The sequence below is a fragment of the Phoenix dactylifera genome, chromosome 8 (genome assembly GCF_051530095.1).
Source record: "Phoenix dactylifera cultivar Ajwa chromosome 8, Ajwa_hap1_PhDact_Kaust_v1.1, whole genome shotgun sequence".
In the NCBI taxonomy this organism is placed as follows: domain Eukaryota; kingdom Viridiplantae; phylum Streptophyta; class Magnoliopsida; order Arecales; family Arecaceae; genus Phoenix; species Phoenix dactylifera.
Window position 1 is genome coordinate 32,806,521 of NC_143197.1, and position 19,281 is coordinate 32,825,801.

The 19,281-nt window shown below is 40.7% G+C and overlaps 1 protein-coding gene across 1 annotated transcript; it reads right to left on the reverse strand.

Moving 5' to 3' along the window:
• Window positions 1–1,250: 1,250 nt before the first annotated feature.
• LOC108511030 (universal stress protein PHOS32-like) lies at window positions 1,251–3,940 on the reverse strand. Its single transcript, XM_039125088.3, has 4 exons — window positions 3,665–3,940; window positions 3,448–3,557; window positions 3,195–3,313; window positions 1,251–1,604 (listed from the first exon to the last, which is right to left on the reverse strand). The coding sequence occupies exons 1-4, from the start codon at window positions 3,837–3,839 to the stop codon at window positions 1,517–1,519; spliced, it is 492 nt and encodes a 163-aa protein (XP_038981016.1). The 5' UTR covers window positions 3,840–3,940; the 3' UTR covers window positions 1,251–1,516.
• Window positions 3,941–19,281: the final 15,341 nt, after the last annotated feature.

Genomic DNA, 19,281 nt, shown 5'->3' on the forward strand with positions numbered 1-19,281 from the left:
GCCAGGCTAAACGTTATATCGACGTGGGTTATTTGGTCACCGGTTCTCCATCGTACCGACCCATGAAAAATATGAACGTACCCGAATTAAGATAAACCAAGACTCGAGCTGAGAATGACATCGGACAGCGTCATTCCCAGGTCGAGATCGACCAACCGTTGAGAACCAAACGGATCGGCAGCCAAAAGCAATCACACGAGGAATCTGCACGCACCGGGAAGGATAGGGGAGCCACCAAGCGAATCGACGCCAAACTTCTCTCAAAAAACACTGACCACCAAGAAAGTAGCAACATCACTGAGACTTGATTTATTGTTTGGGAACTTGGCCTCATCCATCTGCAACACTAAGTTTGAGTGCCAATTTTCATTTGCTACAAGTTGGTGCCTATTCGCCTCCTTGCCATGGGAAAAATGAAATTGGGAGCCCATAAAATCTAATAGGGATTTGAATCTGCAAGAAGCTAGACTCCAAAATGAAAATATAAGTGAGTAACTCTCATTTCAACTATTTAGTTAGAAAAATCCTATTTTCATTTCAATTTAAAAAAAAAAGAGAATATCTCAATCTTCCTAAATTAAATTTCTACTCTCCCATAGTATTTCACTTCCACTCCAATCTTGATTCTCATCGTAAACCAAAGACATCAAAGCATGTAGCATTCCAATTCGTATTCTAATCTCCATTCGGATCAGTAGCCAAACCAAGCACCCCCTAAGATCTTTCTATGTTGGGCAACCTCGATAACTCCTTGCAATTGACCAGATGCACAAACTTGTGATTTGCAACGCAAAAGAAATGTTGCAAATCTTTTGATTTTTTTTGTTAGGTATTGTCCCAAACCAGAAGACAAGATATACATCTGTTGGAGGCATGACTCCATTACTTATCTTTAATTGCTTAGACTTAACGTGCTCAACTGGCTTCTGAAAATTTTGATCATCCAACGCCGACTACAGGAAACTTATGAATCAAAGAGTCACCTAATAGAAACCACAAAACACACTCAGAAATGACTTTAAATATAATCTGAAACTAGAAAAAATACAAAATTAGTTATCCACTCCATGTCTCGTGATCGCAAAAGTATTGCTAAACAATAGACAGGAAAAATATCGAGTGTGCCAGCTACATAGCATTTTGTCACAGTAATAAAAAACAATGGTGATATGTGGCTCTTTCTTCCAAGTTGCGTGTATACAACAACACAAATTATTCCAGATCAGATATGTAGTTCAAACTGAAAGTAATTTAAAAAGAAAAGATGAGAGATTTATGAGATATGCTAAACAACTAAAAGATGCACATCATCTACACATCACTCAATTTATTCTGACAATTCGCACACAGTTCAAAACGTATTGTATATAGAAGGTGCAACTTGCTTCAACAAGAGCAAGTTAATTAACTACTTTCAAATTATTTCAAGTCCATTACTAGACTCCTCTCTCCCAGCACAAGGAATCTTCACACCTTGAAAATTTTGGCACTTGATTTTATCTTTCCAGGAAGTCTGTCAAGGTTTGAAGTCTGGATCCTTGACAATGGTCACAGGGCATGATACATTTGACAACACATAGCTCGTCACACTGCCCAACAAAATCCTGCAGATATATACAAAGAAAAAGGAAAAGGATAATCAGATTACATGAAATACTAATTTTGTTCGGCTTGATATCAAAAGCAAATAGATATCTTCATGCAACAAAAAGTTTGCCATCCAAACTTGAGGAGTCAGAATTTGAGACATCCTATTGGATTTACCAGTTTAGAATGATCTCCTGGTGTTTCAATTGAAGTAATCAGAGGTTGCTTCCAAGGATTACACAAATTTTTCAAATAATGCATTTCATGAGAGACAGTGATATTAAGCTCGAGAATATAAAAGGTACTACAAGAGAGAATTTCTCACAATTCCTGGTATATTGTGGACATAAGCAACACCATCCAGCTTGTGGACAATCAGGAAATGAAACCAGTATAACTAATTCATCTGATTCTGGATGGAGCTTGATACAGAGTAATCCACCTTGATGTTGGAGCTAGAAACAATATACATGCCACACTTCTGATGTCACTTTTGAAACATCCACCTAAATTGTTGATACTTTTTTTTCTTCCTTTCATCCAACTATGATTTGAAGCACATATTGCTCAACAAATGTATTTTACATGTGACGTGTTTCATAATTGAGATACCATGTCTTTGGAGCAAAACAATTGGACAGTCAACTGATTTAGGTTTATCAACTAAAAAGAACTCAGCTGATTTGGCATGTCATGCGGAATTTTATTTTTGTTCCCTTCTCCAACTGTTCAGTGCAGCTGAAGTTGGGAGGAAAAAGACCGAACTTGTTAAGGCCAAACCATCTTGACATTAATAATAGAGGTAATAAACCATTGTTTCAGTCATTTGCACCAGCACCACCATTGAACCTGATGAAACACAGAGCTGTGTAACCTGGGGCTGCAGCAATGGGTTCAAAAGACATTTGGCACGTGTTGCAGCCTTACTTGATTACAGATTTGAGTTGGAGAGTGTCTAGATAAAGTCTAATTTTGAATCAACACCCAAAAACAACTTGATTCTTGTTCCCTAATTTTGCATTTAGTTATTGACTGAAACACTAGTTTCAACTTCATACCATGGTCTAAGAAAACAACAATGAGATGGTTTTGCAAGAACCATGAATCAGCCATTTTATTTAGAGTGTGGGTCCCTGAGCCCCTGCGTCCACACAAGACAAAGCATTCATAGGTTTTGGTTTGGACTCGGTCCGATCATATATCACGTCTAAAATCGTAAGAGAGAGAGAGAGAGAGAGAGAGAGAGTCCCATCAGTCCCCCCGTCCAAAGTTACACAGCCGGTAGAAGGACAGATCTAATCGTCCGACTGCGACGTGTGAGATCAGCCCATGGATCATTGGTTATCTAATGGCTGAGCCCCTTTGACATAAAACAACCAGCCATCCTCGAAGCTTGATATTAAGTTGAGAAACGATGGTCAACGTTGGGCCGACAAGATAAAAATTCGGATCCATACAAGATAAAAAAATAGATCTCGAAACTACTTCGATACTATATGCAATAACTATAGCCACGAACATACCAATTTATTTATTTGCAACGCATTTATTGGGATCAGATCAGGATTCGGATAGCGTATATGATACATGCAGGGAACATTGCATACCTTAGGAGCCGGCTAAGACCTCTGCTGCCCATGACCAGCGAGTCCAGCTTGAGATCTTCCTCGGCTTGGCACAGCTTCTCCCTTGCATCTCCCCGGTACAACTTCGCCACGATCGTTGCCTGATGTTGTCAAAAAAAATTTTGTTCCAAAAAGAGGGAAAAGCGAATCAAATCAAAAGTATTACTAGTATTATTTTTCCCCCTTCTACCATACAAGGGTGGAAATGTAAGCAAGAGGGAAATTAAAAGGAGACCTGCTTCTGTCGGGAAGCAGTGTCGAGCATGTCGAGGACCTCGATGTCGACTTCCAGATCGTAGTTCTTCATCACCTCCGGTTGCCTGAACTCCGTCAGAGGAATAAGAGCTAACAACCATACACAAACAAAAGATCGATTAAAAGCACGCACATATATATATATATATATATATATGGAAAACGAAAGCTGGAATTGAAAAGAAAAGGGAACACACGGGAAGCGGATTGGGACCAGAGGGCGTGCTTGGCCTCGTCGCCCTTGGGGTGCATGACATGGAGGACGATGAGGGTGTCGCCTTCGTCGAGGAGGTTGTCGATGGCCCACCCCAGCGCCCTCTTGCTGCTCTTCGAGAAGTCCAGCGCCACCCCGATCTTCCGATCTCCTCCCATCTCTCCCTCTCGCGCTCTTCGTTCCCTGGATGGCAAGCAGCAAAAGGAAAGCTCTCTCTCTCTCTCTCTCTCCCTTCTTAGGTAGTAATGATGTGAGCGGGAGCATCATTACTATTTAAGAAATCGCGAGAAAGGGAGTGCGTGTCACGTGGATGGTGTGAAAAGATGGACGGCTGAGATGATGCACTCATGCCGTAGTACTTAATTACACCGACGAACCACTAGACCGCGAGATCAGAGGGATTATAGAAGAACGGTTCGGATTTTTCTGTTTAATTTAATAAGAGTGACCCAGGAAGAGCTCGGCCCTGGTTTGGGGGCCACGGCCCATGGATTTGAACCAGGAAGTTTCCTCGCCCATTCCCCTGTCAACGTCAACCATTCCACGTCATAATGTTATTAATGCACTTAAGTTTTAACGGGATAAGAATTAGATGGCCTTGGCTTCTACATCCGGCATCCGATGACACGCGGCGACAAAGCAATTATGCATTTTTAAATTGTTCGGTCCGTGTCGGATTTTTTTTGTTTTGTATGCAGTGGGCTAGCCCAGCAAGGAGCAAATTACAGCCTGGTATGCCTCAAAGGCTATGTAGAGAACGGTTGGTTTCAAACTTGGCCTCTACCATTTGATTAACAAGGAGGCCAGATTTTGACAATGGGTGGGATTGCTGCATCCAGTTTGTGACAATTATTCTCCTAGTTTTGACTCCATCTTGCATTAAATATCAATCTACCATGCTGCTTCATACAACAACTCTAACTATATCACTGATCATTTTCGCTATGTTATTTCTCTTTCTCGGATATATGCAATAGACGTATAATAAGAGAACTATCCAATATTTATTACTACCAAAATATAGATGATAGATACTGGAGTCATATATTATCATAGAAAATACAAGGAACTACTTAATCAAAGAAGAATCCACTTTGTAATCGTTTTTTTCAGCCCTATCCACATTTGACCCCTATCGGATCAAATAGCCCCTCGTACATGTAACAATGTAGTTTCTCAATGCAATAGTTGGACCATATATGGTGCCAAAATCGAGGTCATCACGGCGAGGCATGGGAGGCTGTTGAGAAAAGGGGCGGCGATGATGGAAAAATTGAGATGGGGGCAGCAAAGAAGAGGAAAATGGGGTTGAAGGTAAGGTGTAGCCTAAGCGAGGGTCATAGAAGAGTGCCGGTGCTCGTGAAGGTGCTATAGCGGTGGAACTAGGGTAGAGGGAAGCCGATAGTGTTCTCGTAGCTTGGAGGAAGGCTAAGGTTCTGTTTGGGGGAGCTTTTGGAGGGCCAAAAACTACTTTCTAGCTCTCCAAAAGTACTTTTAGCTAAAAAATGGTGTTTGGTAAATTTTTCGAAAAGTTGTTTCAGCTTTTGCGGGAATCTGAAAACAGCTTTTGGAGGGAAGCTCCAATTTGAAGCTTTCCGAAAATGCTGTTTTCAGCTTTTTCGGAAAGTTATATTTTTGACCAAAATACCTCCATTTAAAAAAAAAAAATCCTAAAAAACTCTCTCTCACCGTCTCTTCCTCTCCCACCCAACCCCACTCCCTCTCCCCCGCCCCCATGGTAGGGAGGTGCCGAAGAAGAGGAAGACGGGTAGTTTTCCCTTTCCTGCGGTCGCCGACGGCCATGATGTCCCCGTCACGGAAAGGAGCGGTGCCGAAGAAGAAGGAGGTCCCACGGTGGGGAGGGGCTGAAGAACAGAAAGAAGAAGGGGGCGCCCTCCCCCTTCCTGCGGCCGCCGGCGGTCACGACCCGCCCCCTCCCGGGTCCACCACGGACCGGCCCCTTTCCGGCGCTGTCGGCCTTGCGGGAGGAGAGCACTTCCCAGGGGGCCAGCCGCGGCCGCCGAGACTGTCGCGGGCGCCGCTGGCCATAGCCCGGCCCCCTCCCGCAGCCGTGGCAGCCTGGCCCCCTTCCGGCGCCGCCGGCCACGCGGGAGGAGAAGAAAGGAGAACGGGGGGAGGAAGGAAGGAGAAGAAGAGAAGAAAAAAAGAAAAGAAAAAGAAAAGCAAAAAAAAAGAAGAAAAGGAAAGAAAAAAAAGAGAAGAAAAGAAATTTTTAAAAAAAGAATAAATAAATAAATATTTATATAAATGAATGAATGAATGAATAAGATAATAAATAAATATATTTCAACATTATTAATTATTTACACTAATAATTATAATATTTTATAACTTTATTATTGTATTATACTATAAATATAATATTATATTATATTATATCATAATACATTAATATGTTATGTTATATTATGAGAAATTAATTTATACTAATAATTATATTATTTTATATCTTTATTATTGTATAATACTATAAATATTATATTATATTATATTATATCATAATACATTAATATGTTATTTTAAATAATTTAATATTATGTTATATTAAGGAAAATTGATTTATACTAATAATTATACTATTTTTTATCTTTATTATTGCATTATACTATAAATATAATATATATTACATTATATCATAATACATTAATATGTTATATTAAATAATTTAATATTATATAATATTATGGAAAATTAATTTACTCTAATAATTATATTACTATTATGTTACGCTATGCAATATCATATTACTATATTATAATAATATTATTTTACATTACAGTAATATTATACTATATCGTATATTATGTATTAATATATGTTATGTTTTATTATGCTCTGTTGTATAATACTATGCAATGTCCTTTATGGTAAATTTGTCATACAAAAGTACTTTCTTAGTTTATTTACCAAACACATGTTAAAGTGCCACAACACTTTAAAAATGTAGTTACCAAACAGCAAATAGATTTTTATAAAAGCTCTACTTCAGACAGCTCTACTTCCAACAGCTCTACTGCCAACAGCTCCCCCAAACAGGGTCTAAGCTTGAAGGAGTTGAAAGGGAAGGACACTAAAAAAAAAAAAGAGCAATAACGATGTATACATGCCGACGCTAGATAGAAGAATCCATAATTTTAGCTTCGGCACCAACATTTGCTGACGTTTTTAAGTTGCATTGGTAGAAAACGATACTAAGACGATGCTTTTAATTTTAGCTTGGCATTGAAAGAAAACCATAAGATGACGCTTTTAGGCATCGTTGGAGGTCCTTAAAAAAAAAAAAGAAAAAGCATCGACGATGCTTCGAAGGCCAACAAAGGGAGTCAGAATCCCCACAATGCTCAACTAGTTTCGTTATATAAAAAAAAAAATCCCATTTCCAGCGAGTACACTTTCAGATTTTTTTTTTTTTTTTTGAAAGGCAGTTTGGAATGCCACCAAGGTGGTAGCCCAGTTGGAACGGGGCGTTTGCTTTCAACCAAGTGGTTCCAGGTTCGAAACGCGCGGGCGTCGATTAAATTTGGGGACCGAATGCTCCACGCCTGGACACGGGGTCTGGAAGTGCTACTGGTCGGCTGGTAGCCTGGGTGGTGCCAGGTGTGACGTACTCACATGGAGGGTCGAGTCGGGTAACCGAGCCGTCTCATGGGTGGGAAGGGTATAGTAAAATAGGTCGGCGTGCCCAACACACGATCCGGTTTGCCCGCATCGAACATTCTCCTGGCGGGGTGGAGGGCCCAGTGGAGGCCGCTACACGGGGGTGGGCTTGTCCCTTCCTCCCCCCTTCCCCTCTTGTTTTAGCAAAAAAAAAAAAAAAAAAAAAAAAGGCAGTTTGGAATCGGCTTCTGCGTTCGATAAATAAGGTTCACATGAATCGGTGGGTAGTGCGCACGGCTATGTGGCGTCTACATTGCGGGGAATTTTTTTTTTATATTTGCTTGCTACTAGCATGTAGGGGTGTACCATTCGGATGAAAGAACGGTTCATCTTCGTTCGCATGAATTTATTGGTAAATCATATATATATATATATATATTGCTTTGGGATATGTGCGGACTGATGAATAATTGCGCTTTCAGTGCTTTGAGGCTTTGTGGGCGTGATCCACAAAGAAGATCAATCGTTCATTCATGCGAAAGATACAACCCGAATAATAGTGCAGTTCAGCTGATTAGAATCGTTCTGTGCAGCTTTTGAACCAGTTTCGTGATCTCGTGTATGTGGATTCTGCTGGCTGCGTTGTGTCAAGTTAGCTGGAGAGAAAAAAAGCCGCATAGAGCCTTGGTCATCCTCTCGCCGTCACGGTCGTGGAAGGCTGGAAGTCCCTCCTCCGACGCTGTCGGTCTGTCGTCAAACTCACCGACGTCGCGGCTGCGGCGGCGGGGACGCCATCGGAGGCTTCTCCACACTCCGTCCTCCTTTACCCTCCCGTCGATTCCAAATCCCACCCGCGTGCAACCAAGCCCTAGCTCCCCCTCCCACGCGGCTTCCCTCGGGATTGCGAGGGCGTCTGGTGGCGGCCAAGGTTCCGCCGGAGACGGACGGGGATCACGTATAGAATCGAGGGCTTTTCCTGGCTGCTTTGGGGATCGTGCGGCGTTGAAGGAGGAGATGTTGGGAGAGCTGGTGGCAGAGGAGGAGATCAAGGAATTGGTAAAAAAACAAGTTTTATTGAAGACCAGGAGACCGTTGAATATCGGTTCGCATCGAGGCTTTTAATGTTCTCTTTTGCGCCCCCCCCCCCCCCCCCCCCTGATAACATTTTATTTTTCTATGGTTAGTGTACTATTTCCGCTTTCTGCGTCTCTTAAGCATTTGGATTGGCTGGGTCGTTTAGCTGCAACAAATGAAACCTCCCTTGTATTGAATTTTGTTACATGCAAGAGAGAATTTTGTTACTTATTGCTTGTATGACTCCATGAGAGTTCAGTTCACTACTCGGTTCTATCTTCAGTGGCGGCTCCGCTTGTTCTCTGCGGGCATGATGTAGCCGACAAACATGAGATAGGTTAATTAATTAGTTAATAGCTCATGCCTCTTTAATTTTGTTTTGATTCAATTTTTAGCTTCTGATGTTTCATTTGCCATCTTTCAATTGGTCTCTTGCTTTTGGATTTAAGGCATTGATGGTTTGTTTTAGGTATTTTCTCGTCTGCATGTAATGCAATCATCTGTAGAATAAATCCTTTAGTTATGTAAAGATAGTGTCGTGGACTACCTATATTTCCATGATCTCAATTTTGCCCGGATGCGAGTGTCTTTCTAAGGTACATATATCGTTATGCAAGAGAAAATAGAGGACCAGGGAGCAGATATGGACTTGAAAGATTCCAATATGATCCCTCCCCCCCTCCCCACTTTTCCAACCAAGGTACATGGAGAAATTTTTTAACCAATGCCAGACCCCATGCCTCCATTTCTGCCAATGGATCAACCAAAAAGCCACATTGGGGCTTTTTTTGTTTCTTAAGAAAAGAAACCTCTGTGATTATTTATTTGTTAGAAGAATCCTTTTGATTGACTTGAGTGGAATTTAATAAGGAAAGGTAGAAGTTCCACAACCAAGGAGGAGGCCTGCCCATTCAGGAAATCACATAAGAATTCTTGCTTCTAAACTGATTGACTGGTTATGTGGTATCTTCTGCCTCATTGCTGACAAGCAATTGAGCTTGATTGGGGGAACGTAGAGGAAGGAGGCCTCTTCTCTTTAGTTGATTCAGTTCCCATCCACTGTTATCCTCATGCTGCACACTTGAGTTTCCTTTTTGATGTCCGACTTTGTTGTTCATTTACCTGTTAGCTAATTTTGCTTTTCAATACCTCGTCACGATGATCGTGAGCTTTTAGATTCCCCATATGCGACAGCTATTCAGTCAGGACCATGGTGTCACTTATGTTTTAATGGTTTTGATGACTTTACAGGATCTTGAGAAGCTTTGCTGCCCGGCAAGTTGCTTTTAAATATATACCAACTAGTCCAAGATTATCGACATATCTAATTTGTTAGCATTCAGCATCTTGAGAAGCTTTGCTGCATGACAAGGTGTTTTTAAATATATACCAACTATTCTAGGATTATCGATCTGTTATACATCTTGCTCCAAATGATGTTCTTACAGGTTAGTTAATTTCAACATTCATATGCTGCCCCAAAGCAAACCCATGGGAAGTTAAAAAAGGAATTGTAGGTTTTATACAGTACATGCTTTTATCTGCTTTTGTGAATTCTAGGTTTTGCATGGTCTTTCTGCTTGTCAGGCTTCCAACAGTGTTATCTATTACTCATCTGCATCTGCAGATGATGACGACTTCTCATCCATGGCACAAAAGTACATTTGCTAAAGGAACCCTTTTATTTATGTGCACTGACACTTACAGTTAGAACTTAATGGAGTTCTTGTGCTCCAGAAAAAGTAGGAAATCAAGAGGATGTATAGCTGAGAGAGCGAATCCCTGATTCTGGTTTTATTAGATGCATTAATTCTGATTTCAGTGGTTCTACCTTATAACCATGTGCAGCTATTCTGATCGCTTCCTCCTGTTGGGACTGATTTTATAGATTGCGGGTTAATTTCTCAAATTCAATTCCAAAAATAACTCTAATCATATTACTTTATTAAAGATTTGAAAGTATTTTGGTAATAATTCTAATTAGATTTTTCTTTTAAAAGTCTTAAATTATGTTAGACTTCTACAAAATAAGAAATTCTAATTGTTGCTGAGCTGAAAATATTTGTATAATAACCCTTATTAGATTTCTTTCTTAAGAGACATAAGCCATGCTAGATTTCTACAGAATAAAGGATTCTAGCATTGCCGGACTTTGTGAATAGGAAGGAGATCCACTCATGCTAACTTCTAGATAATCGCAGGAGAAAATCCGATTTAACAAAGAATAAATTAGAAACTCTAAATAGATACCTTTAAATATCTGGACTGAAGAACTTTTAAGGTAGAAGATTTTCGGTTGCAAAGAAATTTTTTATTTATTTACATTAGAATTTTGAGGTGTAATATCCTTACTGTTTTCTTTGAAAACATAGATTGAGGTCTACTATTTATGATTAAAAATGGTTGGGAAGCCACTGGGTCGGAATACAAGCAGAAATATGGGAAGAGCATCCTCTGAAGGTGGCAATCAATATATTTGCAAAAGTCTGATTAATAATAGAAGGTAATGGATGCCCATATCATCATATCATTGCATCATGTTGAAGTTCATGATGACCATCAGCTATCTACAGCATCTATTGATGCTTGGTAATGCAGGAACAGGTTTCCCTGTGTCATTTTTTAACTCCCCACAGTTTCTGGTGATGGCAAGCTTTTTCTTTCGAAATGTTTAATGTCAGAATCATGGTCGAGTGTAAGAAGCTGATGCTGTCAGAATGTTTGATGTCAGGATCATGATAGAGTGCCTCAAGTTATTCATAAATGAATCGTTCTCCTTCAATTAAGCCGCTTAGAGATGTCACCTCTAAAGCTTCTCATTCCGTTTTGGACTTCACTGCAAAATGAGGTTTGTCCCCTCAGAAGGTTGAATTTAGATTGTCATTGGCAATAGTCGTTGGCAATAACGCTTTCCATGGAGTGGATTTTAGTATGTCCCATCATACAATTCTATGCATGAGTTTGGAAAAATATTTAGCATTGAGTAGTTTTATTTCATATCATATTGCTTGATCCCTTCAGAATTTATGGCTCCAGTTTCTCTTGTCATTTACAAATTAAACATATACATTTCTTGTTTGTTCTTTCAAATCAAACAGTATCGAACTGCTTCATTCTATCTATAGATCATTTACTATTCAATCAAATTGAATTATGAGCTTTATATGTGGCACTCTCTTGTAATAATTTGTAAATCCCTACTTTTCTTCATTTCTTCCTTGCAACTCATGGTGCTGATTACTTTTTCTTATGCACAATCATTCAATATTTTATCTAATTGAATGAATTGTTTTATCAGGGCACAATGTTGTAGTATGTGGCGATGATGAAATTAGAGATCCTGCCAGTTCTAGGTGTTCTGATATAACTTTCATTTTTTGTACAAAATTTAAAAGAATTTAGCATAATGTCATGCACACACATAACACTATGGAGAAGTATACTAGTAATGCTATATTACCCTTAATTTGCTGCTCAGATATCGGATTTATTTGCAATCTATCAAAGCTTCTAATCGTGTGAGTATTGACTAGTGGGCTGGTAACTGTGACACATGCTGCTCTTTGGAAGCATCAGAAATAATTTATGGTTATTACTTGGATTCAGTCTTGGTGTATTTGTATGCCTATAAGTTTTCATCATGCACAACCATAATATCATTATCTATGTTCAGAACGAGTTGTTAAAGCAAGTGAAAGCTGCGAATCGGATAGAAAAGCTTGCAATGACACCAAATGCTGCCCTTAATAGAAATGATTGGCAAACAAGGATCCACAAAGCCGAACCCAGTTGGTGAGGACAAGCCTTTCTAATGGTGGGTTTGGTTAGTTTCAAATCGGCTATGATAGTTCACATCTTAGAAGTTCGTTTTGCATATCTATTTTCAAGATGGCCTATATATCTTGCTATCAAGAAATTTAGACATTTACTCGAGACTCGAATGCATGCTTAAATTCTCTGCTGTGGAATAATATTTATTATCCCCAAAAGAATACAGCAGGTTTTACATAGGTTTTCTGATATTCTATGCCGCTTTATATATAGCGGCTTTTTTTATTGGTGTTGTGATTCTCAGCTGATTAACCTGTTGGAGGACGGACTCAACAGGAATTCCACTTTTCGTGTTATTATCATTGGATTATTTTCTTTTTGAGTACATAGATATATGTATTTGGAACGTTGCGCTGCAAGTTGATTCATGCTTTGGCTTGTATTCTCAAGTGCAGGTTCTTTTGAGCTGGAAAGATATGCAAACAGTTTCTGCGTCAACTACTGTTGCAGCAATTATGCGTTGCATTATGGTCATTCTTTGAAGGATCAGTTGAGTTGCTTTCAATTCTTTGCATTATGAGCTGCCTTTTTTTTTTAAAAAAAAAAAAATGAGAAGGATACATACGCTTCTTATTAATTGTTTATAACAATTTTTTATAAGAATAACAAATATATGAAATGCAAAAGGAAGAAAAAGAAGTTAATCTGAAGCTGGAAATTAATATTTTTTTTATTTTTCTCAGTTTGCTGCATATGTCTTGAGGGAGGTAGTCGATCGCTTTCCCTCAAAAGTGTGACCCGTTGTTAGTTTGGTTAGGCCAACTGCAGTTGGAAAAAAATGGCTGTGGCTGATGTCAAGATCCTTGACTTGCACTCGCATTCTGCCGGCATTAGGTATCTCAGCTAGGTCTTGCCAACCTCCAGCTTGTTTTATAATAATATGGATCCATCAACATGACAGCCAACCATATAACAATTTGATTCATGTCACAACTTCCAGAGAGTAGGAATGTGAGGGCAGCTCATGGTGAATTAGTTTCATACCCAATCCAACTTCCATGAACAGATGGTTAATGATCTCAATCAAAAGTTGAGATTCAACAACCACCACCTTAGATAATAAGGTGCCAATTGAATTGGATGCCTCGTGAGTCCATTTAGTACATTATATAGGACAGCGGCATTATGAGCATAGCGTAGATTTGAGAGTGGTGAAAGAGAGATTGCATGTTGATAAACTAATGGAAGCTGGAGTTAATAAGAGTGAAGCCAGGGCTATGGAGCATGGTCAAAGGATTCAGAGATTCTCGGGGCCCTCGACAACGAATAGCCCCCTCCACCAGTATGTATGGTCATGGGCGCAGCAAATTTGAATCCGGAATCTTTCCCGTGATTCAATGCGACATGTCCTCCACCCAATCCTCGCCAGACTTCGTGCACCGTCCCTCCATCACTCCCCACCTAATAAAAACCGCACCCTCACCACTTTTGAGGCCTTTGGGTCTATGAAAGCAAATACTTTACTGGTTTTTGTTTACGAGCAAGTTGCTGTAAGCTTTTTTTTTAAGATGACGACCGAGTCCTCTCTGGATTTTGATTAGCGTGCGTAGTATTGAAGGCACGGTATACATGGAAAGGTCGGCTTGTCCTTGACCTTTCTCTGGTGGCGGAGAATGGCGATGGGAATCCTCTAGGTTGAGACTTTGGAAGGTTGGTCCGTGTGCATGTATTCTTCCAGGATACGACGGCCAACCATCTTCTCTCTTTTTCTTTTTATCGAGGGATTTCTCGTCAGGACAACGGGAGAGAGGTGGAAGCTCGTAGGCATGTCTTCAGACACGCGATTACGGAATGGCATGTGATCTGCGAGGAAGACGTGAAGCTTCTAAGTGGTCATGGGGAGCACCAGTGCTCCGATTGGAAAATTTATGAATGCGAATCTTGAGTTCAAAAATAACTACTTGTCTTGACTTCTTGAATCCGTGCATACAAGCAGCACTATATTGTACAAAGAAAACAATGCCACGCTGCACATTTTTATTTTTGACCAAAATCTCCTAAGGTGTGAGAATTACACCTGAGAATACTGTACCATGCTCGATGGTTATCATTAGAACAATAACAACTATCGAGATAGCTTTATATGCCATACATGGCATATCATTATTGATAGTCGTGCTCTGTATCTAGCAGCGGATGATCCTTGTTTGCCGAATTAGTGTTGTATTGGATGAGAAATAGAATAATAGATATAACAATTTGATATAATACATTGGGCATCAAAAGAGTCACGCTCGTGCTGGTGTAAAGAGTAAGTTACAATGTGTTATGTTAGACATTGTTTTGCATGATTACATGTTTTTAGGTTGAGAGAGAGTAAGGACCCACGCAATGGATCACAAATATACGGTATCTACAATTAACATACATCAGAATAAAAACCGATGCATCTCTTTAATTAATAGCGCTTCTGTTTTTTTCTTTTTTTTGTAGTGATAATTATCGAGATTCTCTTGTTATTGTCATCAAAATCCGTCACCATCTGTCGGAAGTGAAATCATCCACCATCAAAATAAGAATATAAGATCCTTATTTAGTTAGGATCTCTCTTCACCCCCCCCCCCCCCCCCCCAAAAAAAAGGCTTATCTATCTAATTTTTGTGCCTCTCAACCATGCATGTCTGTATATCTCTTTAAAACTTTTAAGATCAATGATCTATAATTTTTCATGTAAAAAATAAAAAAAATAGATAAAAGTAGATCAATGGTTCATGTTTGTATATGGTAGAAACTATTTGTGTTGTGATAGAAGCAATACAACACAAATTTTTTAACTATATTAGGTCCAGCACCACTCCGGTGCACCAGCAAATTGCTTTACATATATCGTGTATTGACTTCGTGTATTAGAACGTGATGGGTGCAGCAGATCCTCACAATCCAAGTCAAAAATTGTCACGCATTTGTCTCAAAACATGCTTGCAGAATTTAATCATAAAATTAATCCTAATGATTTGTACAATTGGGCCTGTCAAAGAATGATAAGTCCACGTAGAGGGTGACTCCAAATCCTTCCGGAAGATGTTGTTTAGTAAGTTAAAAATCTCGAAACAAAGACTGGTTCACATAATTGAATTCCTTCTCTTCATGAAGTAGCGAAACTGAGCCAGAAGGCCCAGAACTGTACAAGATTAACTGCCATGTAAGTATTTCTCTAGGTCTTAATTTTAAGTCCAGGTCATCATCTTCAATCACGATAAAAAAGAAAAAGAAAAAAAATCGCGTTAGCAGCGTATTCCATGTGCCCACCATTGCTTTCCACGTATAAAGATTAAAGCTCGAGGATTGTGGTTGATGCCAATCAAGTCAGTTGTCTTTTAATCATGAACCAGCCTTACACGAGCAATCACTAGTCGTCCTACACCGTCATTAAGTGGAACATTCCACGCCACAAGCCGTCATTATACTTGTTCATTAAGGCATCCAGGACTTTTCTTATCCCACACCGCTTCCATCGAAATATTCTACTGTCCAATAAAATCAAATTACAGTGGAAGCAAAAAGGTTTTCTGTCAGTGAGAAACCTTGCAGACACTACCGCATGACTCATAAGATATATATAACGACTACATAAAGGGCTCGTTTGGTTCGCGGAAAAAGAAGGGGAGAAAGTGTGGTCAACGGAAAAGTAATGAGATGCCTCTTGTTTGGTTGGAGTTTTCAAAGGAAAGAGAAGGGAAAGTAGTATTCCCATGGGAATGTGATTCCCACATTTCATGGGAAAGTCTTTCCCATGAGAAACATGGGAGAGGCGGGAATCACTCCATTTTTACTTTTTCCTAAAAAGTCCCTTCAGCATTAAAGAAGCATTAAAGAGGCATTAAAAACTTAATTTTTATTAAGGGCATAATAGGAATTATATATAACTTTCCTAGGAAAGTAGATGGCCAACCAAACATAAGCACCTTGGAAATTTGTCACTTTCCCATGGTCAACCAAACATGCCAAAAGTACTTTCCTAGGCATCCTCTTCCTGGGAATTTGTTTCCCAGGAATCATATTCCTAGGAAGGAAAATGCTTCCCGCGAACCAAACGAGCCCAAAAGGAGAAAAAGTAAAAGGCTTCACACTGGATGTCCTTAACTGAATTGCAGGTTTCCAGCATGCTCTAGGATGAACTTGACAACGACCTCGAGATATGGTGTATTTTGAGTTTCTTAAATATATTCGTATTAAAATTATATAACTCATCCATTTCATGCAATGAATAAATAAACCCGATGATATTGTAATTTGTTAAACTTAAATTTTATGTTATTTAATGTAGGCACCTTGCAAGTTGCAACCATGGTGAGATAAAAACGGAAATCAAGTAGGGCCCATGAAATCCAGAAAAATTTAAAGCCATATAAGGTGGTGGGCAGAGCAACCGACCCTACTTTTGTGGTGGCTTCTTCTTTCTTATCCCGTGGGCAATTGCTTGCACGCTATAAAAAAATCTTAAAAAAAAAAAAGAAGAAAAGGAAGGATGAAGGCCAAGAATGGTGGTGTGCTGCAAGCTTAATAAGAATCTCTCAAAAAGGTCAAAGCTCAATACCATCAAGGGAAGAAACCATCAGTAACACGTATCTCCATGCATCACCTGACCCCATCCTAAAGTGGAGCCCGGAGTCCGGCCTTTTTGATATAACACGGGCCCCTGAACTCGCCATAATCAGAGGAAGACGCAGAAGCCGGCTGCTGCCGGTGTCAGCAGGGGTCGAAGGGGCAGTGCGCGATCAGAAAACATTGGAGTGGAAATATAATTGCGATCCGGAGGTCCCATCTATTGTTTCGAGGCCATTCCGTGCATCGCAACTAAAAACCGTCTGTAGAATAAGGAATCTCTGATTTGACGTGGCACCTCTTATATGGCCGAGCCCATCATTTTTAACTTGCTCCGCCGGTCTACCAGCATACGCCATGATTAGATGTAATGGCGACCGGAGTATGTGGCTCAGTCCTCCCATCAACTTCGTCATCGATAACTGTGACCGCCCAGTTCCATGTGATCCGTCTTTAAGATTAGGCCTGTTCGAGATCCAATGCCCACCAACTCCAAGCCCTTCAATTAATGATCCTTTTGTACATGCGAGGGGATTTGACGGCCCCGTGGCCGCATGATGATGATGATGCTGCGATGCGAAAACAATTCACGGCAAATGGCATCGCTCTCTTTGTCCTTATCCACTTGGCCGCTGCAATAATTGCTACGTACACAGCTATCTACCACTCCCCGCCCCAAATCTGGCGCCTAATTTTTTTAACTTTTAAATTTCAGGATGCCAGAGCGAGTTTAGGCACCAAAACCGCGCCCAAAAGCACTAGGCTCCAGTCCTCGTAGGTTCGCGTTGGAAATAGTTTAAATCTCTTTCCGCTAAAATAAGTCAAGCGAGCTTGTGGCCCCGCGGCCCCCTTTCCATCTGATCTGGGGAACGCAACACCCCCGTCCGGTGCAGGGGGGGACTGTGGTCCATCGCCCGAAGGGGTCCCTCCCACGGCGGGAAATTCAAAAGCTCCGGCTACGGTAAAGCCCAAATCAGTGGCTTTGGCCTTTTATATTTTTTAAATTGGAAATTTCAAATTATTTTGCTTTTCGAATTTTAAAAATGGGAACTAAAATAATAGGCAACAGGAATAGGAGCGCCTCGAAGCTATGCACGGCCGAAGGCAGAGCAGAGAGCTCTTCTCCTTCGTTTACTTTTTAATTCATTCTTTAAATCTATGAATATTTTTTATTACTATATATTTTTATTCCTTCCATTGGCTTCCCGCCTTTTCTTTATCAGTTTATCCCACTTCGGCCCGTGCTGTCCTCCTCGGCAGGTAAGCAGGTCGCGTCGCCCCACACCCTGCGCACCTTTTTCTATTTCCTATTTATTTTATTTTATCGCGTATGGGTTATAATTATGAAATGCCTTCTTGATTTTTGGCGGGATGGATGATTCAACCGGATTTAATGGGACGGAGTGGCGTCCGGGAGACTGGGGCGACAGCTGCCGTTTTGCCGACAGAAAGCGACCGTCGTCGAAGCGGACGGAGGAAGGTGGACGTTCCTGTTTCTTAAAGAAGAACGACCAGCTAGCGGTCGATTGGGACTCCGGCGTCCGGTTCCCCGGCGGCGCTGCCAAGGCCGGCAGATTTATTTTTTTTTGCCTTTTTAAAAGAAGAACGGCGAGCTAGAAGGCGAACGTGGCAACTTCTCCACAACCGCCACGTCACCACCGCCATGGATTCAGCCGACAGAAAGCGACCGTCGTCGAAGCGGACGGAGGAAGGTGGACGTTCCTGTTTCTTAAAGAAGAACGACCAGCTAGCGGTCGATTGGGACTCCGGCGTCCGGTTCCCCGGCGGCGCTGCCAAGGCCGGCAGATTTATTTTTTTTTGCCTTTTTAAAAGAAGAACGGCGAGCTAGAAGGCGAACGTGGCAACTTCTCCACAACCGCCACGTCACCACCGCCATGGATTCAGATTTCGATTTTCGAGAAGGAGGGCCGCGGTGATTTCACCGGGGGTCGATTGGGTGAGATTTTGTGGATGACCGTTGCAACGGAACGGGGCCTTCCGGTAACCTAGGATTCTGGTGGGTATGGTACTGTGCTAAGTAAATAGAGTAGAGTGGTGGTGAGACATGTCCACCTGTCATGCACGACATTCCGTACTGGACTGGCGGTTTCAGATCTTTTTGGCGCCGGAAACCGGATTCTAATTTCCACTCTACACGTCAATGACGTGTTTGGGCCTTTTTACGAGAACAAATAATAATAGCCTCTTTTATTTTTTTTCCCTACGACGGGAATATTATATTTTGTGATTTATTTTCCTGTCCCAGTTTGTTGAGCTAACCGCTGATTAATGAATTAATTAGAGAAGGATGGATGGTAGTTTAAGCAACCGGAGAAGAAAATACTCAAATAGACAAGCCAGTGACATCTTTTGTCGTTGGCTTGTTAATGTTTCTGGTGTTTCCGGACACTGACCGCTTATCAAAATTCAAAATCTTTTATTAGTAACTGAAATTATTTCATGTTTTTTATTGCAAATTATATCATTCTAGAGTTGGATACAGTGGAAAGACGATCTCCTCCTTGCCATCAC